The sequence below is a fragment of the Serinus canaria genome, chromosome 2 (assembly GCF_022539315.1).
Source record: "Serinus canaria isolate serCan28SL12 chromosome 2, serCan2020, whole genome shotgun sequence".
NCBI lineage: Eukaryota > Metazoa > Chordata > Aves > Passeriformes > Fringillidae > Serinus > Serinus canaria.
The window spans coordinates 55,810,850-55,838,559 of record NC_066315.1 but is presented as its reverse complement, the minus strand read 5'-3'; the positions used below and the strand labels follow the sequence as shown (position 1 = coordinate 55,838,559).

Below are 27,710 nucleotides of genomic sequence, written 5' to 3'. Positions count from 1 at the left end.
GCAGATATTCCCAAATGAGCTTCAGCCTTTGTGTAATGGACATCATAGAAGTACATGTGTTGCATGTGCTGGCTCTAGAAACACAGTGTCTGTGTTCCCTTTGTAATGAACAGAGACAGACAGGTTCCTTGTTCAGTGAGTCAGGAGTGAGGCACTGTCTTAATTTTTCATAGCAACCCCTTTGCTCCTATAATTTGATTTTCCTCAGCTGATTAGAAGTCCAAGAATCTTAATTTCATACCCTTGTTACAAATCTGAGATCACTAACAAACAAACATCAGTTCCACTTGCCTTATCAATTTTTTAATTTTGCAGACATATTTTTATTTGCTTGTTTTTACCCTGTCCAGATAAAAATGACACTTGGCAGCAAGAATGGCCAAGCTGCAGAAATGAACTAGGAAATGATACTGAGTGGCAAGGCATTTGCGTAAGCACATTTGTAGAGAACTAGGCTTTGGGTGGGAGGAATGTGCCTATTGCAAAGGTTCTGTGGTAAAATTTACTGGAGCATAACACGGAGGATTTGAAAGACAGGGATAAGCCAAACCAACGTATGTGTTTGTGTTTGCTCTGTTTAGAGTGACATTTACAACACAGGGTGGTAAACCAACCTCATTTCAAAAGGAACCAATTCCCCAGGCACTATGTGGATCAGCGGGAAGAGAAGCCTGTGCTCAGAAAAAGGCCAGAAGAGAAACTAGTACATTTTGATGGACTACCCAGCATTGTACTGGGGTCATGACAGGAGTGAACAATGAAGGAAAAGCTGGAAGTCAATGTACTTAAAGATCAGAGAAAGAAGAGCAGTGCAATTGCCTTTAGATCCCATGATAAAATTTTTCACCTACCAAAAATGTATTTCTCAATAATATAACATTGAAAAAAATAAGGTATTGTGGTGACAATATCCTTTATTAAAAGTTATTTCCCGTCAAAACCGAGGTGTTTTCTGACAATTTTAAAGTAACCAAAGAATAAGTCAGCTCTTGTATAGCACTCAGACTAGTCAGATCCCAGTATATATCATACTTCAGCTCACACGAGGTGTGGTCACAGGTAGATGTAGCTGTAATGTATTTTCCTTGAATTTCATCAATTTAAGAGCACATGATTTGGCATTCACAGTAGCTGTTTAATTAAAATGTTACTAAAACTACTCTCACTCGGTATGCCACAACTTTACACCATGCATTCATATTCTCAGAGATGCTGTTAAATTTAACAGTTATTATTTTCCCTGTAGTTAGAAGTAATACAGACAGTCCAAACCTCTGCTACAAATTATAGAGCAAATTACCTAAACCTGTCATTGAAATAACTCTTTCAGCTTCTTCAAACCAAACAGTTCTATCCTGTCTGTGTCCAGTTTGGGGACAGGTGTACTTGCCCATAAGATTGCCTGTACAGCAGCTGTGTGTGGACATTTTGGCTGAAAGTTTTAAAACTGGAAAAATTGCAAAAGATATTGAGACCTCTGAAGAAATCAGTAGTAGGTAACTGAGTAGGTGCTGACTTATGAGTCAACCTTCTGACTCCTCCTGCTCATTGTTAGAAAATGGTTTGTTGCTGGTGTTTCCATAGTCATGATCTGTAGTCAGTTCCAAAGTGCAGCAGAACCTACATGCACACAAAGAGAGTTTATTTTACAATGCTAAACAAAGTGAACAGCTACTTCAGACTGGTAATTATATTGCACTGCAAGTCTAGGAAGATAAAATGTTGACTTCCTAGCACCTCTATTTTCTTTCTCACTTTCACCCTTTCTAATCTCCAAATTGTTTTTTTTAAATGACACAGCTTATGTGCATGTAATGCTTTTCACCCAGAATAATGCCAAAGTGCCATACAGACCCAGCATTTTGTTAGGAAAGCTTCACAACAAATGCATGTTTCTGTATGAGCATTCTCTAGAAAAAGGACCCTGCATACATGACAAAAAATATGTCAAGGAGACCATGTATATTCATTTATGATATAAATTGTTATATCAAGAGTGAAGATTAATGTACAACCTCCAATGCTGTCTGTATTCATTTTTCTTTTAATAGTTCAAGCATGTTAAAGACGTGTAAGTTAAGGTTTCATGATTTGTAGGATAATCAGTAGATATTCTCTAAGTTAAGGGAGAAAACGAAGTAAAAACCATAAAATGTACTATTAAAAAAAGAAAAAAGAGAAAATTGTCATTCTGAATTTAATCTCACCCTATAAATCAGGTTTTCATTTTCCTTTCACTTCTTTTGGGTTTTTGACAATAGATGCCTACAACTCTTCTTTTTCTGTAAAGGGAAAAAAAGCACAAATTTGATGGTGATTGTTTTGTAAGTGAAATTAGAATTGAACAGTTTTTGTTTTATATTTAGTGTCCAAAATATTGTCATAAGGTGTACATCAATTTTAAAAGCATATGATATTAAAAACCATATATTACATATAGCTAAGGCTTGCATTTTTTGAGTGTTACCTATATTTCCCCATAATTAGTTATAAATCTTGCCCTTGGTAAGTCCTCTGGGATATAAACAAGCTGAACTTTGCAGCTATTTATTGTCTCTGCAGGGGATTTAATAAAAATCTTGCATAAAAGCCTTTCAATTTCAGGGAATTTCAGTTCCAACTTTGACCCTAGTGTTTCAGCAAGGTCTAAACCAGGCTGAATATCTCTATAATTGCAGTATTACAAATGCAGCTCTATGCCCTTGTAATGATGTGAGACTCTTTCTCCTTTGTATGTCAGATCACCAAACTTTTCATAGAAAGTCTACTTTGGAAGGAACCACTGAACAGACCAACCTTGCCAAAACTGTGGGGACCTAAACATGTAGTACCTCTGCAACTTCCATTTTGCCACACAACAAGAAATGATCCACACTAAATCTTGATTTACTCTCTGAAAGTATTTCTGAGTCCTGGGTCTGTTTGTACATCCCATCTAATAGTTTGTATATCCCACCTCCTGTATCTCCCCTGTGCCGTTGTGTGCCTATGAGAACTGGTCATGAATAACACATTTCCACACTCTCCCTTACTGAGACACATCAAAAATTTAAAATAAGATCTCAACAAGGCCTGTCATGCTGGAATGAATTTTCCCAGCAATACCAATTGCTAGGCAAAACTCTGAACTCCTTATCCATAGCGATAGCCCTGTTGACACAAGTACAAGGCCAGGCATTCAGCATTGTTTCCTCATCCTCATAAGCAGAAATGCTCAGTGATATAAAATTAAATTCCCTGTCACAAGTGTGACAAAATTGGACCTACTCTACCATTCTCTGCCTTGTGGTTTTGATTATTCGCTCAAAACTCTGGTGACCTTTGCAAGGGTAGGAAGTTGCTGTGCCATGACACAATGGCAGCGATCACCACCATCCTGCTTAGTGGTTTGCCTGGAAATTGCTTGCAGTTTAGGAAAGCTTTCCCTTTAATTTACTGCATATGTGAAATAAATTATACTATGGAATGGTGCTGTCAAATATTTATTTAGTATCTCAGTACTTTAACTCACTTGCCAATCAGATAAAATTAGTTTTGAATTCTTTTGTACTGACATCATTTTCCTAACTTACAAATTCCCTCTCAGACAGAGAAGTAACAAATGTTTGCATTGGCCTGTTGTGAATAGCAGCAATGTTTAGGAATTTTAATGTACAGTTCAGTGTTTTCATAATGTCACTGTGAATCAGTGCTTAATTTTAGCTGGAGACAACTTTGTCCTTAAACAACTTTCTTCGTGTATTTTTCTATTTTCTAATTCAGCCTGAGTGTTAATGTTGGCTCCTTTTAGATGATTTGCATGGAATTTCAAAGGCATAGGATTTCCCAAGACATTACTAAGCAGCAACAGTGGCTGCAAAGCCAAGTGTATATTGCTGGATCAACAAGATTGGCTTCTAACAATCAAATAAAAAACATAATTGAAAATAATGACTAGTATTTTGAGAATTATTTTACTGTGTGTGTTACAGTGTCAGCATCTTTCCACGTAATCCTGCTGATTATCTCCCATATAAAAAGCATATTAACATTTGAAGTTTATAAAAATAAGGTCTGCTCTAGAATGTGTTGAAGTACATGCAACCAGTTTAGCTTTTCTTCTCTGATAATTTCTTCATACAGGATGATAAGTTGTTGTCTTATACTTTAAGCCTTTATTTGAACAATTTGTACAGAATTAAGTTAATGACATACTAAGCAGAAGTTGCATCTTATTTGGATTCACTTTGTATTGCTAATGGTTGTTCAAAATCAAAAAACTAAACACAGGCAAAAATTAATCCACATGGTTTTGCTGAATTTGCTTGCTAAAATGTAGTAAATCTTGAACACATAAGTGCTCTAATAACACTGCATTCCTACCGTGCATTTACCTTTTTTCTTTGTGTTTTGCATGACTGAGAATTTTATCACTGTCAACTTTCAGTCAGAGGATAGAACACATTTGAATAAGTTTTGCATGGCCTACATTAAAAAAAAAAAAAAAAAAAGGAACCTTGCATGAAATGATGGGAAATGAGTCATTATGAAACTCCAGCTTTTCAGGTTTCTGGTTGGATTTTGTACCCTAAAGTTTTGCCTCTGTGGTTGCCTTACTTATGCCTATGTCACTAGTGCGGGATCACCAGAGCAGATGGGTTCTTGGACTGCTGCTGGGAAGGTTCCTGAAGTCATTAGCGGTGAACAGTAGAAACACAGGAAGGTAAAAGCATCTCTGCCCCTTGTCTGCCAGGAGAAAAAGTGATACTCTCAGTATATATGCTGACTGACAAAGGTAAAACTTGAAAGATTAGGTTAATTGGGTAGCTAGTAAAAAAAGTTACTTTCTTAAGTGAGTCATTTTTTTAGAAAGAGTCATCACATCAAGTCTGTAATTCTAGTAGTTATTTTACTCTTTATTGATCACAAGTCCTAACTGTGTTTTATAAGGACTGCTTCTGTTTAAGTGAGCCATATCAGCTGTCTACTAGAAGTTGTAATGGAAACAGAAATTAGATATAACTTGGCTATACAGCCTAACCTGGTAATAGAGTCCAGCTTCTGTGGGGCCATTTACATCTGCGGTCGTATGGAACAGTCTGTTATGGGATTATCTGAGAACAGAGTGAGCTCAGGCTGAAGAAACCCCAAATAGTACTTTTGTACTCAGAATTTTTCAGTTATAACCAAGCATGTAGCTTTTTATTTTTTTCACAATATGTTCTGCACAACCAGACCATAGGAAATATTGCTTTCACCATTTACAGTGAAGAAGGCCAAGAAAAAAAGGGGCTGAGGAACTGAGGAGCTGAAACTGTGGTGTGTGGATGGACTGCTGAGCTTATTTTTTTTGTGGTTCATTGAAAAAAAACATTTAAGAACTGTAACATTGTAGGTTAAACTACCAGCACTGGAAGGGAACTGGGTCTGCAAGAAGATATTTTCCTTACAAAGTGGTCTGCTGACTGAAAATCTGGAGCACCATCAGAGTTCATCTAATTGAGCCAGACAGCTTGTTAGACTGTCTTATAAAAGCTGGATGTCTGGCTAGATAACTTCTGGCACTTTGAAGAATAGGGAGGCAGATTTATGAACTGGACAAATGAGTGTTACAGTCAGGAATTTTTCTAACAGCTTGGCTCTATCTCTGAGAGACCCTTTGACTCTCCAAAAGGTGCTGCTTCAAAGGCCAATTTCTGTCAGCTTTTAAATGCACCATTCAGCATTGAATATTACTGCAGATTTTAAGCACCTTCTCTTCCTGTGTGGCCCAGGAAGGGAACAGGGTAAGTTTAGAACAAGTTTTATTCCCATTTACTCAGTAACATGAAAACATAGGAATGGCAGGAATGTTTAGGAAGGAGACAGGTGTGCCTGCACACAGAAGAGGAGCAGGGTGACATTATCATGCAGGAACAGCTTGGTGCACTTCAGGAAAGGTGAGCCTGAATCTGTGATCCCCTAGCATTGCTGAGGCTTTAGAGACATCCGTCTTCCTCACGCCACACATGCAGTCACGGCAGGCACGCACCTCTGCAGGGCACCCACAAACCCCTCCTGCTCGCTTCTGCTTGGACAGGAATTGCTGAACCCCTTCCATGGATTGCTCTCAGCAGCCGAGCCCTGGCTCGCCCATTAACCTCCATATGCTCGACCCCAGCAGGTGGCCAACAGCAGCGCTGCCAAGCTTTCTGCGCTTGTTTCTGCCCTGATGGTGTAGCACGTCGTTCCAGTTCAGACCCATGAAACTGACCAACCCAGAAACTGAAACACCGTGGGCAGAGAAATACACAAAATAAGAATTTCTTGGAAAAACCCCAGTCGCTATCATTGTAAATCACTGTTTTTCTTCTTTGTGTGTTATTTCCCTTATGGACTCCACAGTTTCTGATTTCTGAGCTTTAGATCACTCAGAGTGGAAGAGATAAATTCATGCCTGGAAGGGACTGAAAAATAAGATAGCAACTGCACAGAGAGGCACGTGTACGTGTCATGGGGTATTTTCAGTATGACCAGGATGCCAGACACCTTGTCTACACAAACAGAAGGAAAACAACTGAGAACTGGGAACATCATCTCAGCTTGTAATTTTTCTGCTCCCTCTCATAATAAAACAAAATAAAATAACAATGGCTGATGAGAGTCAAGCACCCATCACAAAAATCTGGTCAAGTTTGGAGAAGTTTTTTTATGTAAGCTAAGCTGTTACTGAGACATCTTTGAGGCTGTTAAAAACAAAGCTAAGCAATACCCCTCACACCCAAGGTGAAGATAGATGATGCTGTGGCTTAGCATTGTTCCCTTTTTGTTCCTGAGCACCAATCACGCTCACCACTTGCCAGTGTTGTCACACTGCCTTTCTTTTTTGCCATTATTTGGTCTTTGTGATCAAAAGACGACAGGTGGCCTGGGGGACCAGCCATAGAAATGAGGCAGAAGAGTATATTGTTTTCAGAGGCAGACTCAGAGCCCATCCACACTTAGGAATTGTGAAAGGAGGAAGCATGACATTCACAAAATTCCTCTATTCCTTTTTTCAATCACCACTTCTTGTTTTCTCAGATTTTCAGAGTACACGCTGCTGTTTTGCAGGCAACAGATTTTAACAGTCCGTCCTAAAAAATCCTGCACAAAGGTTTAAGGTAAGAGCAGAAGAGGAAACAAATGTATGGAGAAAGCTCAGACTGATTTTTGGCAAATCCTCTGCTTGATCTGTGCTGCACTGTTGCCAGCTCTAAGTGTTCCAAAATCATACGTGATGAGGGTGGCTTAAAAATAATCAATATGGAGTTACTTTTTATTTGCCTTCTGGCTTAAAAATAATCAATTTGAGGTTCCTTTTATTTGCCTTTGGTTTCTCAGCCTTCAGGGTACGCTCAGATAATGTTTTCTCAGAAACCATGTGTGCTAGAAAGCTGCTTTCTCTTTTCCAAATAAAAATCACTATTTCTCAAGACCAGCCCTAGTCCTATGCTAAGGATTCATGTACCAAATATCATAAGATGTGCAATAAACTTACTGCAGGTAAAACCATTCATCTTGTTCACCTCATGTTTTGTTTTGTTTGCTGTAGTCTAAGGCAGGACAGAAGAAGAAAATGGACAAGTCAATAGGAATAAAATCATGAGAACAGAGAGCTAGGGAAGGAGAGACAGCAACTTAAGGAAACAAAAAAGAGAAAGGAGGGCAAGGATGGAAACTAAAATGAAGCAGGAGGACAGAAATATTTGCCATGGGAAAGATTTAGGAGGAGAAAGCAAAGCTAAAAAAGAGCAAAGATAATTCTGCCTATACCTGTCCTTTAGTATGACAGCAGCTTTGGAGCTCTGGAATCTATTAGGGCTATAAATAGCTATGTATCTGTAATTAATTATTTCAAGTTGCGCCAATATTTAGCCAGGAATTAGTGCTGCCAAAGCAAATGGGCAACAGCAGGTGGACCTTTGGAGACCAGGTATTTACAAACTTCTAAATGCTGCACCCTTGTGTTCCACATTTATGTGTCTTCTGCAGGGCCAAGTTAACTTGAAATTCAGAGATCTTTAGAGAGTTGGTTTGGAGGGACAGTCTTAAAATTCTGAAATTTTAATTTAGGTCTGAAATTAAATCTGCAAAGTTTGCTTTCTTTAGCAGGTAGCTCTGGTGAGGGCTATCACAGTCTGATTTTTGATAGCCTGAGTATATGTGATACACGACTTGCAGAAGATTTGAAGGAACAATTCAGCAAAACACAGAAGTCTGGATATTTCTTCAAAGGAAAAACTTCTTCTCTATTTTAGAAGAAGCTCCCCTTTTTACTCTTCTGTATGTTTTTGCTACTGTGTCTCCTGTAGAATTCTTACCCCTTTCATGTGATGTTGCACTAACTCTTTTATGTTTCTCTCTCTGGCCCAAAAATCAGAGCTGTCGTACTTAATGTACATTGAACTACCTCCCATCTTCTTTTGAATATGTCAGTGAGCTAGCAAGATTTCTGTATCATGAGCCATAACACGTTCTCTTTGCAACCATCTACTCTTAGAGCTTGTGAAATAGGTGTGTCATGTTTAGTACCTGCTTAGCCACTCCATGTATCCTGTATCCCTATGGAATGAAGAGTAATTAGCATGGTGTCTAGTTAGGGAGGTTGGATTTAGCTTTGTTGTAGTTGGTGAGCCATATTTAATCTTGGTAAATGTCAGGACTTCCCCCCCCACCCCAGATTTCAAATGCAAAGGCAAAATTAGAATAAGGCTCCTTGTATACAATCTACCTGGAATGAAGTTTTCTCACTGAGTGACAAATACATAACTAGAGAAGCACTGTAAAAAGCTAAGATGGCTGTTGTGATGTAACTCTGACCAGATGGCCATTGTGATATGACTCTGACCAGATGGCTATTGTGATATAACTCTGACCTTTTTCTGAAACACAGAAAAAACTTGAACTTTCATTATCTTCTCTCTGTTGCACACAAAGGCACAGAATATTTGCATTTGGCACTCACATGCAAAGCCCTCTTTCATCTCTCCTCCCTTAAGACTGCTTGGCCTAGTAGGAAGTACTGGTTGTGCTCTGCAAAGGCAACAAGTAGACTGAAAGAGACAGAAAAAGATGAGGCAAATAAAAAGAAAAGACAGATTGATAAATATGCTAACACTAGAGACCAAACAACATTGCGACAGGACTTATTTCAGGCATTATGTGTTGGTCAATAATTTGTTGCTGATTTAAAATTGACTTTTAGTAAAGTAACTCAGTCAGCTACTGAAATTAGATCATATTTATTGTATAATTAAATACTAGTTTATTTATCGAAATGGTTTTTTTTTTAAAAATGATTTATTTATTAAATAGCTTGCTATTTAACCTTCCTATCCCAGAGACTTATTTTCTTTTGCGAATATTGAACTTTGAATCTAACTTAATTTGATCCTTTAGAGCATCTTTTTCATACATTTAACCAAACATATCACATGCTCATAAGGCACACAGGAAAAATACAGAAGTTTTCCAAGTGGGAAGCATTAGCCACATATATAATTTAGGCATTATCAGCACACGACGAAGTCTGCACCATTAGATCCATGCCTGGAAATCACCTATTGCCAGGTCCTGAGCTGCAAAAATATAGAAGCAAGGAAAATATTTCTCCTTTTTTCTCTCCCTCCCTTCCTCCCTCCCTCCTTCTCCTACACCCACAGGAGCACACCCACCCGCACGTGTGGGTGTGCATGCATGCATGCACGTACACACAAAAAGCTTCTGTTTTGATTCCCTTCTCCCAGCCTCTTTGTACAATTACAAATTGCAGACGTTCCAAACTTCAGGGCAGAGCTCAGTTTTGTTTGCCAATGAAATATATGATTAATATGCTAAAAACAAAAATTGCTCATCTTCTCAATAGGAATATTCAACCCTTGAACTGGCCTAGGAATACAGAGTTATTACAAATTTCCTTCTACTTATGGAGTTTAAATGATCAATTCTTTGAGGACACACAGTGTTGATTTTTCTTCTTATTTTGTTTTTTTTTAACCAGATGAAGAATAATAGGTCTTTTTTTTTCTAAATAAATATTTTAATATCAAAAATGTCCTGGCTACTTCCACTGCTAAAAGAGCATGTTTTGGTGTCCATTTAAATTTAATGTAACAACATATTTATATTTTCATGGGATTTTTTTTAGCTAATAATAATACACTACTATTTTTGTAGTGGTAATAAAAATCAATGGTTGCAATGTTAGTAGCCAGGCATTTGTGGGCACACCAATTACAGTTCCTTACATTATTCAACTCAAACCTATTTGCAAGAGCTGACCAGTTCCAGGGGTAGACAGTAACTCATAGACTTCTAAGACCATATTTTGGTACACAAATTATGTTATTGCCCAACTCCCACCACCATTAGGGGGTTGTGGGGTTTGCATTAACAGTTGTTCAATTTTTAGTCAGCTCCTGATGATTGGATTTACTGCAAGGATGGAAGTGTAGTCAACTTCAGGTGTTTTGGATGGTATTTGGCAGGTAGTGTGAACGTGGTTTGAATGTTGTGTATCCATTTTCTTGACACAAACTGAAGGGTGCTTTGAGAGGGAGAAGATGCAAGGTGATGCTCCCAAAGTGAACCCCCACTATTGTAAAACTGATGGCTGGTAGGTCTGCTGATATAAGTTGCTTGGGTATTTGACATACCCCCATGCCCACACAGCCCACCAGAAGAGCTGAGTGTCAGCATGAGACTCAGAAGCTGAAATGTTGTAGAAAAGATGCAAAAAAGATGCAGAAGAAGAGATTGAGAGAAACCTGATAAAGAAATTTTCTGAAAAGATGAAGGTGGGGGAATTGAGAAAACAGAAATTAGGCTTCCCTAGCCTATGAGCAAAAGAGCTTGATAATTTTCCTTCTATCCTCTTCTCCATGCTTTAATTCTCCAAACTCTCACAGGAGCTTGGAAACCTCTTCATCTGCATGAGCTTTTCTAATCTATTCTCTGTTATACTAATTTTTCCAATGATCTTTACATATCACTCAGAAACCCTATGCTCCCAAATGCTCAGTTCCATGTTTCTCAAGTACCTGTATATATTGGAAAGATCTCAGGGAGGTGTGAAAAAAGTCTGACCTGAAAGCATGCTGTGTGGAAAAAGGGAAGATGGGGACTGTGGAATGTTATTTTCTTCCCAAGTACAAATGAGCAGCTATGACAAGAAAGACTCAAAGCTTTTTTGGCATTTCCCATTTTCCTATTCTTTATTGTCTTACCAAAAATTATAGCGACCTTAGTAATGACATGCTTGGCTTGTGCAAGGAGGGAAGGCATTTCAAATACTGATATCAACAGCCTTGCTTTCAACTCTCTGTACTCAGTTCTGCAGAGCTAGGAAACATGACAACTTTATCCTAACAGCTACAGCGCGTTTGAGCAATGTCATTTTCCCCAAGTGGAATTAGAAAAACACAGCACTTCAGAGTCTGCATAAAACTCTACTTAAAAATGCTACTGGCTTAGTGCAAAGCACTTGCACAAGTTCTTGCATAAGGTTTGCAAACTGCACAGCATCCAGGCCAAAACTCACTTATATTTCCTGACTGTACCATGGCTGGTTACTGTGACAGTCTGCCATAAAAACCTTCTGCTTCAGCAGAGCCCTGTACTCCCTTTGGCTCACTGTTCCTTTGACTGGGACCTTTAATTCCAGGCACTGAAGTGAAGAGCTTTCTCAGTTGCCTTTGCTCAACACAACACTTGGTCACACCCCCAGCAGCCAAGAACCTGTGGGGTGGATCAGTGCCACAGGTTGAGCCACTTCAACATGCAATAAATAGATTTTAGTTGAACTGGTTGGTGCTGTAAAATGCTGGGGTTTAGGCAGGCTGTGTTTAAGAGGTTTGCTGTTTAAATGATTAGAAATAGACTGGTGGCCCACTCCCAGGAGGCACAAAAATGTCAAGTCAGTTTAGTCAGCTTGTAAGTTTTTGGCAGTTTAGCGTTTGACCAGTCAGCTTTTGAACAGCAGCCACGGCTCTGTGACACACCACCCTGGGGCAGGCACAGCACTAGAGGGCAGAGCTAACACCTGGGGACAAATTAGGATGCCCTAAGGTTCAGGGAACACTCCTTAGAATGCAGTTAAACAAACTCCTGGGAAATAGCTGGAGAACGAAGCTGAGACACAAAAGTCAAAAGGTGCCTGGTAAAATAGTGACAAATTTTACCAGGTGATTGGTAAAATAAATTACAAATCAATTGCTGTGCTGGATGCATGACAAACACTATAACCATGACCTTGTGTATTCCCCACAGCTGGTTGGGAACATTTGCAGCTCTGGGGGACTCCTCCTTCTTCCATATTTGCAGGGATCTGTTTGCAAATGGTGTCCCTTTGAAAACCAAAGCAGAGGTGCTGGAACACAATTCTGCAATGGGAAGGAAATTCCATGATATGAGCTGTGTGCCAGGGAGGTGCCAACTTTGCTGGGGCCAAAGTCCTCCTGCCACTGGCCCTGTAGTATTCCTGGGTTTCCATACAATGCAGCTCACAGGTGGTTGGAGGCACTTAAAGTGGGAGTGGAGGGAGATGGTCTGAGGTTTTGTGATAAATACTGACGGTCAGCTCTCGTGTGTTGGTCCCTGTTGGCCCTGTGTGTGCAGGGGATGCAGCACAGCACCTGCTGATGCAGGTACAGGTGCTGGTGTAGGCAGCCTGCTTTGGAGGAGACCCACAGCATCAGTGAGAGCTCAGGAAGGGACTGTCTTTTATCTGGTTGTTGCCCTGGGACTGTGAGAAGATGAGCCACATTCCATACTTGCTCATGCCATGCCATATATCCACAGTGGGGAGCATTCAGCAGCTGTAGACTGAGTAGATGAAGGCAGCCTCGAACTTAATTGCTCTCTCTCATCTAACTGCAGGTCATGGCTGGTGAAGGTTGGAGAGAGTGAGAAACCAGATGAAATTGTGAAATGGGAATGTTTTGTCTGCAGGCTCAACATAGAAATCTAGGCAAGGTATTAGATTCTTATCCACCTAGACTTTTACAGATGCCTGCAGAGAACACAGATAAACCATTTGGGTAAAACTACATCATTTTCTACACTGCTACATAACTTTCACCCTTTAAACTGATGCAAGGCCTTAAAAAATGAAGAAAGTAGAAGCTACCAGTCTCCCCTGGCCAAATAACACCAACCAAGAGCAGCCAAAAGTTTGGTTTGCCTCTGCTTGTCAGAAAAAAGAATTGAATTAATTTTGTATATCACTAATATTGCAGCTGCTATTTTATGACCAGATATCTTCATTCTTTTATTGAGACTGCTCAGTCTCCACGAAATGAAGTGTGATTTTAACAGTTTACATGGCAATGATTTATATGAGGGTCATGGCCTGTCACATGACAACACCTGACCCCACATAGCATGATGTAAGTGTAAGAATCACACTCTTTCTTAGGGTCAGCAGCTCCATGACACAGATCCCTCTGTTCAACCCACCACCCACAAAGTGGGGGAAATATGTCTTTTCCTTTTTTAAAAAATTTTCTCCTTTTTTGTCAGCTCCCTGAATTACTTTCAGGTAGTTCTGCACATTTCTACTTTTTCATTTAATTAGGTGCAAACACTCTGTATAAATAAAATAAAAAGTTCTCTGAAGCTAGTAGACTGTTGCAGACTGCCAGACACTGAAAAATGTTTGTCTGTGTTGCCATTGCCTAATAATTCACATTTTATAAACAAAGAAATCTTTCTCTCCCACTTTTTTCTCTCACATTTCCAGTTAGCTTTTGGGGGTTAGAAGCTTGGATCCAGCTGCAGAATAAGTTTGGATCCCAGTATACAGTAGGTGTACTATCCATGGAAACAATAGGTGTACAGTCCTACCAAGGTTCCCTGCCTGCCTTTCCGTCACACAGGCTCCATAGCCTTTAGGAGATATCATTGCAGTGCCTGTATGTAAATGCTATATAATCTGTTAGGTACTTCAGATCCCTTTACATGGTCCTTGGGAAGCCAAGTCATAATTCTTCATGTCCTTTTTCTAGCAGGGGCACAAGGCATAGACTTACCCATTGCAATGATATGATACTATGGAAGTATTTTTAAAGAACTTATGCTGATTCACTAAGAGCAAATCAGAGCGGTGTGTAAAGTTGGTTATCTCTGTTTATATGTGAAGAGAGAGAGTCTGGAGAGGCTTTGCAGGCTCATGAGTTGATGTGCTACTAAACTGCAGAACCCAAATCCTCAGAGAGACATTGTCAACATGTCTGGTCCATAGGAAACCAGTTATTTGGTTGCATTTATATATGGATCAACTGGTGTCTGAAAGCTGGGAAATGGGAACTCATACCTGGGCATGGCATCACTGCAAATAGTTACAGAGTTATCCTACAGTGCCATAATTCTGTGTAGATGCTGCAGCTGAGTGTAGGGCACTGAGAAAACAGTATGCCTCAGTTATTTGTGCATTTAGCTCCTTCCAACTTCAGCTCAAGAGAGGCCTTCAGAACTTCCAGACTGTATTATAAATTCTAGTAATCATGCTGGTTAGAGTCATTTAGCTGCCACCTTGCTCTTTCTGCATCTCTTTCTTTAAAAGAAAGTAGCGAAAATTTAGGATGATAAGTAAACCTGAAGCCTATATCCCATTGAAATTCAGTTCTTCAAGCTAAATTGTCCAGACTGTCAACATCTATTGAAGCTATTGCATTATACAGAGAATCAAGTTAAACAGAATCTCATGCTTTAGTAATGGGAGAGGTATCTTTTTCTGAACAGAAACTTTATTTCTATTGTGCTTTATTCTGATATGAAAGGTGGCCATTCCTATAACTTTCCAGCATTCTTTCTTCAAAGACAAGTTTCTTGGCCAGCTGCAGCACTTTAACAAATCTGCCAGCATCTGCCCAGCTTGGCTTGAGATAACAAATGATTTGGAGTGGCTACTTGCTCAAGGCTTTAGGAGCCTAGTCCTTATCTTGAAGAGGCTCAAGATCATGTGTTAGAATCTGCAGAATTGGAGCAATGTTTACAGTATAGAAATTTTCAGTGGCAGAAAGTAAATATTCCTAGTAGTAGATATGAAGAGACCAAATACAATAATATATAATGTAAATAATTGTGTTGCTGTTTGCAAATGTGTCTTTATTCACTTTCATTTCTTTTAGGTGTTTTATTTAGTCTTAACAATCCACTCTAACTTGAATGACATATTCCAGATGTAAATGTGCACAGATGCTGTTCAGGTTGTAGATGTCCAAACCTTTATTGTGTGCTTCACAGCACACAAGTGTCTTTTGTGTGTGCATTCATACGTGTATGTGCATGCTTTATAACCCAGTGCCTTCCCCTGTCTTACTCACTGCATAAAGGTTTGCACACAATGAAACTCTGTTTTATAAAATATCCCCTTTGACACCTTCACTGCTCCCAAGGCAGGCACGATCTATCTGTGGTGTAAAGCTGCAGGCACAATTAATCTTTTGTAATCTGTCATAAAACTTTGTATTTTATACACTGAATAGTCTGACTGATGTGCTACTATAGTGCCATGAATGCCAGAGATTCTGAGCAAAAGGTTTTATCGGTTTCTAAGCATCTTAACTTCCAGATCTCATTTTGAGATTTTGGTTCCAAGAAGGATTTGATTCTAAAAGCGGGAATTTTTTCCTCTATTAATGTTGATTTCAATGCAAAACCATGCATATCTTCTAAGTTTAAAACCTACTCTGCTGAGCTCTATAAAAATCTTCCAAAATACACTAAGACCAGGAATTTTTGCTGGAATCTAAGACTGGAAGGACAACTCTTTGGCAGTGAAGTACTTATCTTCCAGGAATTCATAACTGGTAAATATCCTTACCTTTCCACACTTACAGACTTCCTTTGCCTTTGAGATGGGATGGCAGGAAGAAGCCAGGTCATTCTACAAACTGTTCATTCCTTCAAAAAGTAACAGATCTTGTGGTAAATCTTTAAAATCAGTAAGATGTTCTACTCAAGAATACAAGCTGAGATTTTCCAAGACAGAAGCCAGAGTGGCAACATGCCTTTAGTTATATCAACACAAGGAAATGAGCCAATTACAGCAAAACTAACCCAACAGACCTTAGGAATTTTAGATGGAAATCCGGAAGATACTGCCCTTTCCTCCACCTGCTTTGGCCAAACTCATGAGGACAGCAAAGGGCCAACAAAGTCATAATCCCTATGACAAGTGTCAGGGAAACCTGGACCTATAGCTGTGGTCATGGTAGGTCTCTGGTAATGTCTGTGAGTCTTGCTGTAATTACTTACTCAGATTCATGGAGTCTCTTTGCTGTCTCTCTAAATGTGTCCAGCACTTTTTAAAATAGGGACAGAACAATTGGTGTATCAGAGGTTTAAAACTTGATTTTATGCCATTAGCTATGTTGCTAGTAAAAAAACATAAATTCAATGCATGTTACAATTTTCTGTTTCCCTTTCTGTTATGTTGTATGTTCATTCTTGTTATACAGAACATGGAGTTTATGTTGAAATGAAATGCACTTTTGTAGTTGTGTTATGCCAACCCTCCTAAGTTAAGGATGACGTGAGAAAGAAACTTCCCATCCTTCTAATTTTGGGGGCAATCCTTATGAGTTAGGCTGGCAAGACAATGCAAAAAAAAAAAAAAATCAACAAAAAACAACCCCAACCCTCCTGCCCTTCCTATTCTTTGGATAAACAGAAAATTCAAAGCCACCTAAAACCTACCTGCAAGTTTTCTGCCTGTAGATTCATATGCCTGTATGGGTATACAGGAGAGGAAGAAGGTCACAATATTTTAAAGTCAACAGGACTGGAGCATCATCTTCCCAAATTCATCAAATGTTGGTGTTTTAAAAACTTCTACTGCTACGGTGTTACTTACATCCTTGAATTTCTCATACAGGAGTTCCTGAGCTTGAGTCACTTTTGTGAGACCAAAACCAATACTACACAAGTTCTTCATTCTCAGATCATGCCTGTGGCTGCCTACACCTTGCCTTTGAGGACACCAGGACTTCTGGCAGTGAGAAGGGTCAGCTCCTTATTTCTGCTTCTGGTAGCTCATAGTTTCTTGCCAGACTGAACATTTCTGCCCCGCTTCAAATTTCTAAGGGAAAAAATTTTAAGAAGCTGAAATAAAAGCAGAATAGGATGGGAATATGAAAACAACATTTCTGAGCCCTGCTGAGTTCCAACAGCAACACAAAACTATTCCGTTTATGTATTTAGCTAAATTAATCCTGGCATCACCACTAGCATGTTTCCTCTCATTGTGGGGGTTTCTTTTGACTTGTGTTGGGACAAATATAAGATGAATGAGAATGAAGGACTGATGTCAGTTCTGTAAGTGCTAGTGGGAACTGGAAACTCCCTTCAACAGCTGCTTTCAGAGTGTTCAAACCTGACCGAGATCATTTATCTGGAGCAGGAGGGCTGACAGAGACCAGCTGATGGACCCCAGCTTCAACCTGCAGTTCCTCATGGCCGTCCCAAAGCTGGAATCTGAAATAGCAGGATTAATCCATCCCAGTGCTGCTCTTCAGGGAGGCTCGGTCGCCAGGGTTCTACGCCTTTGTCACTTCTCCTCAGCCCTCACCTGTGCACCATCACTCTCCTGCAGCAGCCACTGACCTCAGCAAGGCACTGCTGGCTGATTTTGTGTTGAGGAGAGGAAAATGCTGCCCACGCCTGCGCCCATCCCTCTGGAGATGCACAGCTGAGCCCACAAACTCACCGGGAACCAGCACCAGCTATGGAGCTGCCCTTCTCCTCTCAGACTGGGATTGCTGCTGCTCGTCGCTTGTCCTTTCCCCCCTTCTCTCTCCCTCCTGGCTTTTACATTTCCTCCACCGTGATCCATTAGGTATTTACCGGCAGGATAATGTGACTTTTCACACCGCTTCTGTGTGTGCGCTGCCCCGCAGACCGGGCTGGATAAAGCCTCTCTCTCCCCAAGCCCAGCTGGCTGGACATCTCCCCCCACCTTCCCCTCCCCTTCACACTAGCCAAGCCAAGGATTCCTCTCTCCCTCCCTCTTTCTTTTTCCACCCCTCCCGCCTTCAGTGCAAACCCAAGACGCAGGATCCTGCCGAGGGAAAGTGCTCCTTGAAATCATCACCGCAGACCCCGCTACGAAAGTGCAGAGGAGGAGAGAGGAAAAGCCTCGGCAGCCAACCTCCTGCAGCTGAGGGCTTTGGAAGCAGGGCAATGGCTCTAGGCTCTCAGAGATTCTCTCTCACCTTTCTCCTGGGAGTGGGATCTGTCTTCTTCTTCTTACTTCAGATCATCTCTGTTCAGGCTGATGGTGAGTCTCCCATTGAGTTTGGGCTGGGTTGCTATGGCTGGAATGAGGGCTGTATGTTGAAATGTGTTATTGCAAAAAGAAAAAAAAAAAAAACCAAACCAAATTTTTTTTTTTTTTAATAAGAGGCTTAAATACATGCCCCAGTTTGTATTAGGAAACTTCTGATTCAGAGCTTTTTGAGACTTTACAAATATCCTGGGGTTAAGCAAAGAAAGGAAATAAGATCCCAGAAGGCTAAGATTATTTTATTACAACAGAATGACAGGATAGTGAACTTTTCCAGAGGAAATAGGAATAATGAAACAAAGCCAGAACACAACTAAGAAGACTCAGCTATATTTTAGGAGACCTCTCCTTATAATTCAAAGTACCTTTTCTCCAAAGAACTTTCCTATCTCCCCACTTCAGATGTGTCACTTTATCGAGGCAGATACTTGAGGAAGGGAATCCAAGAACTGAAAGACTTTGATAACCTCTTCTGTTCAGTGCCACACATGCTGAAAATGACTGCCCACCTTTCTGCACATGAGCTTCATCTGCACTTCCCTGCTCAGGAATGTGATCAGGACATGGATTTGGCTGAAGCACCAGCTACCAGTTACTCTGAAATGGGACTTTTTACTCAGCAATGGTGACCCTGAAAAGCTGCATCCCTTGAAAGTTTCCAGTAGCCTAACACCCTTTTACTTATTCAGCTTGTGATAAAATGATAACCAACTTGTCTAAACCAAAACACTTCTGAAACAACTGTATTCCTGGGACAGCATGCTGAATGGTCACATTTTTCCACTTTCACAGCTGCAATAGATTTATGCCCAATCTCAGGATTTTTTAATTCCAATACCCTAATCCTTTACCACTGATGTTTGCTGCATTATTCCAGAGAACAGAACTTACACATTATAGGGCAATAAAAATCTCTTCTTGTTCGTTCTCACAGCATTTTTCCTGTTTAACTTAAATTTCTTTCAGTTGATGACAAAGGAAAGGGAGAAAATTAATCTTGCCTGTATGTTTCTACAGCTTTGAGTAGAATGTATAAATTTATACATTTATACATTTATACAACAGAACCCTTTCTTGTAAAGTTTAAGGAGAGTTACATTTCATTAAGCATAGAGGAAAAGAAATGCATCAAACAACTGCACTATGTTGCAGTAGAAAAAAACTGTGATTCTGTTTTTAGGATGCACTCCTTCCTCAGCAAAATGCCTTTGAAATGAGAAGAGAGGGGAAAAGCATATCCATTAAAAAGGACTCTTCACAGAACTTAAGGACACAGGGCAAGAGTAATAATTTCCCTTGCTGAGAATGCTTCACCTGAAGGTCCCCTTGTTCTTTCAGGGGCACATTCCAATTTTTATTATTTCTATAAAATTAACAAAACTAACTTTTTTTGATTCCTAAACAGGCATCTTGTAAAAGAGAGAGGGAAAAGAACTTGGAGATCATTTTAAGGCAGAAGTCATGACAGATTTTAATTGTCATTCAACAGTTTGTCAAATTTGCTTCACTTGTAGTAAAATATTTATAGTATGAATGGGCAGAATATCTGAAGTACTTTGCAGTTGTCAAGCGTTATTACAATGATGTGGTTTGCAATTTTATTTAAATTCTTGGCAGTATTGTGAAAGATATGTAAGTCTGCTATTAACTTGATCTTCAATGGATTCTCTTAATATTAATGTTTGAACACACAACTGTAACACTGTCTTATAAGCCATCTGGGTTAAAAACAGAAGAAAATGCTGTATGTCAGCTTTAAAATTCACCACTTTGTATTTAAGAAGATCTGAGAGTATGAAATAGGATTAATCCTTTTTTTATAGCAGATTCTGGTCTGATCCAGTCAGAAACCACCTTCTCATTTTTAAGGTGTGGGTGAAAACACAATGGTGCAAGTTTCTAATACGTGTAAATGTCACTTAAGTGCCAATGGACCATTCTGAGTGACACATATGTGTTTGTGTATTTGTCATTTTTAACTGAAGGTATCTGACTGTGTTGCAAACTGCTAAAGGGATTTAGAATATGTCTTGTAAAAAACCTGTGAAATTCAGACTGGCCCCTCTTACAGTCAAACCTCTGAAACTGGTTGCAATGTGTTTCCCTAAGGAAGACTTTCACTTTATTATCTCACACAAAAATAATGACGGAGAGTAGGCAATAAAACTGACGGCCATCGAGGTCTGATAGAGGTGTAAAACTTTGGAGCTTAATTGATCTCTTTTGACCACTCTTTACAGTGGCACATATTGCTGTAGCACAAACAGGCTGCAGAAATACCCAGGCAAATGCAGAAATAAAATATAGCTCTGTTTCGCTTTGCTGCTTTTTTCCCCAATCAAAATGAGCTTGCTCAAATCTGTACAGGTCCAGGTCAGATGGACAGAAGACTCCCCAAAGGCTTGCTTATGCCCTGAGGTACCATGGTGTGCCACTGCCAGTGCATTCACTGGAGATTAATATGTGTTATTGTGGCACTTCTCAATTGTATCACTGCAAATTCAGGGTGTTTAAGTTGTTTTCCATTTGCACTGGAATAGGAGAACAAGATGTGACTTCCTAAATCTTTAACAGGAGTTGCCTCCACTTTTTTGCCTCCCTCTTTTGTTTTTACAAGGCTCCTAAAATACCCACACGTATGAACCATAGTTTTCTGCAGAGTACTTGCTCTGAGACAGAGCACGTCAGGAGAGGGTGATGGTGATTCCTCCACCATACTGAGAAACTCCTGAAATGAAAAATGTGCTAACTTCAAAGCATTACCAATTGTGCCAAATTGGAGCTGGCCTGTTGCTAAATTTGGATCACATGAAGCCCTATTGGTCCAGCCAGTCATAGCAGTGCCCATGCATAGTGCCTGCAGAGGTTGCAGGTGGAAGGATCCAGAGTCCATGAAGCTGGGCACAGATAGGATCTGAGAGACATGCCTCTAACTAAAGGCATGACTTTCAAAGCAGGAAACCCCCCAACTAAAGTATTTAATTTGGCTTGGTTTGTGTCCTTTTTTTTTTAAGTAAAGGAAAAAATGTATGTTTTTTCTCTTCTGCTCTCTCTTGATGCTCACATTTCTGTAGCAGGTGCCTACACATTTCATTCTCCTGCTTGCAAAATAACACACATTCATGCATGAACAATTCCAACTATTTGATTCTGAAGTGCCCAGTAAAATCAAAATTTAGGCTCAAGGTGGGTTTAGCTGATGGGGAACTCAAAGATCACATCTTGATTTTGCTATTTTTCTGACAATGCAATATTTTTAAAATTGAATAAGACATCATTCACTGCTGTTTTTCACAGAAATAAACTCCACATTTGTGAACATTAAGTAGAACCGGTAATTAGCCAAATCTCTGTCTGCAGTTGTAGAGTTACTGGATCTTCCACCTTTACACTGAAAATCAAGATACATTGCTACACATATTCATAGAAATGAAAATTAAATTTCTCTCAAAGTACGGAAGTAACCTTTCCTTCCTCTGCTCTCCTTTACCTCAATTTGAAATATTTAACATTCAAGTAAAAATGTATTGGATTCCACATTTGTACATCTTTCACTAAATTTGTTTTGTTGAAATTGATTAAGTTTTATGATTTGAAATAGGAAATGTCATGTCATGAGGTCAGCACACTGGGCATGCCTTTTAAAGTCCTTTCATTTTATATTATTTTTGAGGGATGTTCCTACTTTAAGGTATATTTGACTATGCAGTTTTATGTTCCTTCTTCAAGCATGATGCAAATCCTGCTGAAGACATGGAGAAATTTGAACTCATTGAGGTGGGTTTTGAACTGTGCCTATGCACCTCAGAAAAACTTCTTGTTGTATCTGTTACCGTAAAAGAATAATTCAGCCAAACTCTTTTCATGATAACCAGTACAATTCTGTTAAACCCACTGATTTTCTGTAAAATATGAAGAAACAGCTTTTGGTCTGATTTTATTTTTGAGGAACATCTGTTTTTGCACTTCCATATATCTGATTGTAGATGTCTCTTAAGTCTTGAAAGCATTATGAGGATCAGTTGTTAGAAGCTGACTTTAGCAAAATTTGGAGCTGGAAATAAGGTGTAAGAGTAATGAACCACTAGAATAGTTTACTATGAGGTGTGCTGTAAATTCTCCATTACTTGGAGGCATTGAATTGTGACTGGATGCATGTTGAAAAGACATGCTCTGGTTCAACCATGAATTTTTTGACTCGGTGGCAGCATTACAAGGGGAAATCTACAGTCTAGTTAGGCAGGAATTGAACAAGGTGATAAAAATGATTCTTAGAAGCTCTTAGATCTACATCTCTGGGTATGCTTTCAATCAGAATACAGTGGGGTACTTTTAAATAAAAACTATATTAATCTATTGCAAAAAAATAACTAAAACATTCTCAAAAAATCAAAATATAATCAATATTCTGTAATAACAGTGATCAGATAATGGTAGAGGCTAGCAATCTAATATAGGCTAGTTATTAAAGAGGAAATCTCTTTCGTTTCAAACATGAATTTTTCATGTGAACTGTGAATCACACTGACAAATAGAGGCTGGAAGAATGATGTCTCATTATTTATGCCTCATTATTGAGGTTAAAAGCTTTATCACTTGTTTCAAATGGGAATCTAAAAGAATCATACTGTGACAAGGATCTTTTTCATTCTGAACCTGCTAAACTCAACATGTTCAGTAAGCGTCCTGAGAAATACTACTCTGCGTGGATTTTTAGCTTTATCTTTAAATCAAAGGGACTTGCATTGTTTAGAAAAGCTTCAGAAAAGTGTGTCATTTTGGTCACAAGTTTCCACCCCCCTGTGGAGGTGGAAGTGTCATGGGAAATGGATGTTACAGGGCAGAAATGGAGTGACAGAGTTGAGAGGGAACTGAGACATGGTGGCTGCTCAAAGGTACCACAACCAAAGGCATCCTGCATTCTTCATGTAGACATGATCCTTCATCCTGTGTCTTATGGAAATACAGAACAGTCTCAAATTTAAAACAAAATGACAACACATCTCTTGATACTCTCTCAGAGATAAGACTGATTTTAACCACCCCAATATAAAAAAATGACTGCTTTGCCATCAAGTATGAGAGACAATCCTTTTTTTAAGAAACATTTAATTGCAAGTAGGACCAATAAAAATGTTACAAATAATTATCCAGGACCCTTAGATTCCTTTAGACTGAAAATGATACCACTTTTGAGATTAAAAGTGAGAAAAATCTAACACATCCGTATCTTGAGTATGTTAGCCATGACACTGTAAGGTGCAGAATTCAATGTTGCAGTCTTTTTTGTTTAAGGGGATTTCCTGTTTTCATGTGGTTTTGTGTTTTTCTTGTTACCATATTAGCCTGTCTCCTGTATTTTTTCCCTGTCAATGCCCCTCAGTAATGGGACACATCTCAGGATATTGAGGATCCAGCCATTCCATTGGTCAGCCATCTGATAAGTGAACTTTGCTTGCTATTATATTTTCTAAATAAGAAATTAGATAAAACAGAGAGCACATCTTGAAAACTGGACAGCCAGAGAGCTTCTAGAACTGGAAGAAAAATCACAGGTTGGTCTGGTAAACAGATTGGCCTTCTTTGTCCACTTCTAACCAAATTCTGGCTAACCAGAATTTCCTATAAAGTAGTTCACTGTAACTTCCCAACCAGCAAGTCTTTCGTAGCTCACCTTTTAATTCACTTGTTTATATAATTTGATCATCCCAGATACCTTTTCAAATGTCAAGACTGTGTGTTGACAGCATCTTCATAGTTTCTAGTAAAAAGTTAATGTATCTTAAGTACTAGCAAACAGCATAACAGTAGTCAAGGGAAGCTGTCTCAGCCCCTGTCTTGGATAGGCTAAACTCCTTTAAAAATGTAAATCTTGCTTCCTGGTAAAACTAATAAAAAAAAACTGTATCTAGATGGAACTCAAAGCTTGACCATTTCCTTTCTTTAAGGCTTCTAACTGAAATACTAATAGCTAGAAAATAAAGGTTATGCCATGTCAAAATAACATTCACTATTTAAGTTAGATGTTATGCAAACTCACTCTATATGTCTTTGATGATGCACTTTAGTCCTAACAGTCTAATGGTGAAATGTAGAATGTGGACAAACTTTTAGTTGGGACAGAGCCTTGCAAATCATTACACTTAATCCCTGTTTTCCTTTAGGAGCAAAAGTTGTTTTGCCACTTAAGAATGGTTGTTCAAAACCATCATTCTCTGTTTATACTGTCTCTCTCCCCAGGCCATGCACACTTCACTGTGTGTGTCAAGGCTTTGGAAAAAGGAGCTGCATTAGTGCCATGTGCATTATTTGGGACATGTTGTAAAGAATCCTGATGCTTGTGCCCTCAGAGATGCAGAAACTTGCTGCTTTCACAACTTTGAGTAAAACCCCCCATTCTAATTACACTTAATGGTTTTGATTACAGTGGAGAATCCAAAGATAATATAACCTAGTGGTTATCACACTGACCAGTGTTTCTGGTTGTATTCCTGGTCAGCTACTGGTAACTGCCTTAGGAAAATCACTCTGGGTACTCTGAATGTCTGTTCCTTCTCATAGCTGCTTGTCCTGCTTATTTAAATTGCCCTTTTCCCAAGTCAGGATGACTTCCTGCAGTGCACCTGTAGAATTCCCACCAAGGTAGGAGTCTTCATTAGGACCTGTCTGCCCTTGTTAGCTAATGTAAACACAAATTACATGTTTGCTTGAGGGAAACTACATTTTTTGATGTAAGGACTGTGATTCTTCTAGTGGGTGTAGTTGTGCACAGGTGAGAACAGAAAGCTGTTGGGGGCAGACCTTCCCTGTATAAATTGCCTGGATTTAGGATTAGAATCAGATTTACCAATTTGCTGAAAGAGTGTGTGGTGAGAGTGGCACTTGGTACAGAACCAGGCAGAATTAAATTAGTCTGAAGAATTCCCAATTCTGGTCAATATCTCCTGTGAGTGTGAAGCTGGCTACATAGCAAACACTTGGTATGTGCTGGAAGTTATGCATTCATATAACCACTACCACGAATCCCCTTTGGAAATAAGACATAAAGAAGAGTTTCCAGGCATTTACTGAATGTAAATTCAGTGCTTAAAAGTTTTCTTCCTGCAACTGCAATCTCAGTCTGTACCTTTGAAATCTAGGAGGTATTCTAAGGGATGTTATCATCAGAAAACAAGATAGTTATGTCAATTTAAATGTCAGCTGCAAAGTGTCTCATTGTTTATTTCTTTAACTGGAGTACCCAGATAATATGTTTATTCCATAACCCAGTAACTTCTCAAACTTCATTGCCAAAACCCCAGAACCCCTGTTCCCAGTTGCCAAAACCTCTTTCACCCTTTCAGCTTTCCTGGTATTAGATAAATTAAAGTAAAATAAACTGAACTGAACTGAAAATAACACAAAAAAATGTTATGCTAAATATGTTCTCATGATCATTCAAAAAAAAAAAAAAGCCTTCCATTAATAAAAAACTCTATCTCTCTTTCCAAAAAGACATGATAATGAAGCAGTCTGCATTTAGACACCAGATGTCATGGAATGACACAGTTTTGATTTTAGAGAGTAAGTAGAAATCTATTTCTGATAGAAAGGAAGGCAGGGTTGCAATACTGGCTTTCAGGCATGTGCTTACTTTATGGATGTAGCTGTTATAGAGTAACTGTAAAATGTGTAGTAATGGATTCCAGCATTAGTAGCCTGCAGGAGCTGTTCTTTGTGATTTTAACTTTATATGTGCATGTGAGATAGTATCATGCTTTATCTCTCCAGATCTGAAGCACAGACCTACAGAGGCAAGACAAGCTTCCCCTCTGAGTTAGGAATGACTAGTACCATTCTTGCTTTTCCTGTGGTGGACAAAATTAAAAGAAAAGCTAACACAAGGATACTTACAGTCCTGATTAAATTAGGCTTTCAAAAACAAAACAAACAAAAAAAAGGTGGGCCATTAAAATAACCTTAGTGAAAGCACAAAAGCTTTATTTGGTGATAATTTGCAACATTTCTGTTGAATATGTATTGAGTACAATTCCATGATGGATGACATGTCCTTTCTTGGTGTTGCAGGGAAAGTGTTTGCACTTGAGTCCAAGAACAACTCTCAGGGTCTGGATTTAGCTGAAGCTGAGAAAGCTTGTGTTGACCTGAGTGCTCGCTTAGCAACTGCAGAAGAGCTGAAAAGGGCTGTTCTGGACTGTTCTTTTGCTGGCTGCACCACAGGATGGCTCGCCAGTGGCTCTGCTGGGTAAGTACAACAGCATATCGCTTTCTGGGAAGTGTGAATGATGATTGTCAAGCAAGTTTTCCACCTTGACTAAGATTTGCTGAAAAACACTGGCCACAATTCAATCACCATGACAAACAGCTAAATTGTCCACTCCTCCAAGAATTAGTTTTTTACAGCTAATATTGCAGGTACACAAGCATTCATCAGTCTCACATTGTGATTTCACAGATTTGATGCAATTTCCTCGTCTTTACATCATTGTGGCTCCTGTTCCCCTGGCCTATAGTGGGGTGCTGAGCCCTAAAGAGCCTTGCAGGACACATGACCTTGCTGAGACACAGTGCTGGAATTGCTGTCATGCTCCCACTGACTCTGTTATTCTCCAGTCCTTCAGAAGCTCCACAAACCAAACTTCTCATGGAAGCCACGTGTCTGTCCAAGCTATTGATGCATGGCTGAGCAGACAGTAGGCATGTTCCAAAGGGCACAGATGCACTCAGATCTGACAACCCACATGTGCCAGAGAGTTTGTTGGGAAAGCCCACCAGGGAACTGTTGTCCCTCCATGTGTTTGAGGTAACTCGGGTGACTCATCGTGGCACTAGGCTGAGCTCTTCTCCTTGCACGAAGCACTGTCACCTCTGGAGAGACTAACTTGAAGCAGGAATGTAAAGGGAGGTGTTGAGGGAATGTCTGATGTCACTGAAGCTGGGACCATACAGGAATTGTCCAGAAGGAGTATATCAAATCTATTTTCAACATTTGGTGGGGATAAAGTTTTGTTTTATGAAAAAAATGCTTCCAAACTTTAGCATATTATTAGATTTTGTGACAGTTGCCTGTTTTTTAGGTAAGCATTGGTGTTTCTGTATTTTTAGTAATAAAATTTCCAAAGGACAGAAAATTACTACTGTTAATGAAATATTAGATTTAAACTCTTTCAAGGAAAAGCAACCATTTTCTATGATTATATTTTTTTCCAGGTGAAAAAATAGATTGAAAATTTATTTTTATGTACCAAAAAAAAAAAACCCAAAAATTCCAGAAATGTCTCAGGATAAAAGACAGTGTTCTAAACCCCAAAAATAATTTTTCAAAGACAGTTGCTGAGGTGTCTTGCAGGCTGACAAGCCAGGAAGCTAAAAAACTGTAAGAAATCTATGGCAATGTTGTTGTACAGGGTCCTTTATACACCCTCTG

At 39.3% G+C, this 27,710-nt stretch overlaps 1 protein-coding gene and 1 long non-coding RNA gene across 4 annotated transcripts in view; one reads left to right on the top strand and one right to left on the bottom strand.

The window, feature by feature from the left end:
- Positions 1 to 908: 908 nt before the first annotated feature.
- LOC127059313 (uncharacterized) lies at positions 909 to 18,316 on the bottom strand. Of its 3 annotated transcripts, XR_007777003.1 has the most exons (6): positions 18,213 to 18,316; positions 16,856 to 17,080; positions 16,699 to 16,729; positions 15,824 to 15,903; positions 2,208 to 2,282; positions 909 to 1,620 (listed from the first exon to the last, which is right to left on the bottom strand). It is a non-coding gene; the product is annotated as an uncharacterized LOC127059313 (long non-coding RNA). The 3 variants fall into 3 exon arrangements; XR_007777001.1 differs by having other exon boundaries at positions 16,699 to 17,080; XR_007777002.1 differs by having other exon boundaries at positions 16,699 to 17,103; positions 18,213 to 18,300.
- The window catches only part of SUSD5 (sushi domain containing 5), a 41,171-nt gene continuing 31,032 nt past the window's right edge, over positions 17,572 to 27,710 (top strand). The window contains exons 1-2 of the mRNA XM_009093862.3: positions 17,572 to 18,277; positions 26,351 to 26,528. Coding sequence (XP_009092110.1) covers positions 18,181 to 18,277; positions 26,351 to 26,528 — 275 coding nt within the window. The 5' untranslated portion in view covers positions 17,572 to 18,180. The remainder of the gene's footprint in view (positions 18,278 to 26,350; positions 26,529 to 27,710) is intronic.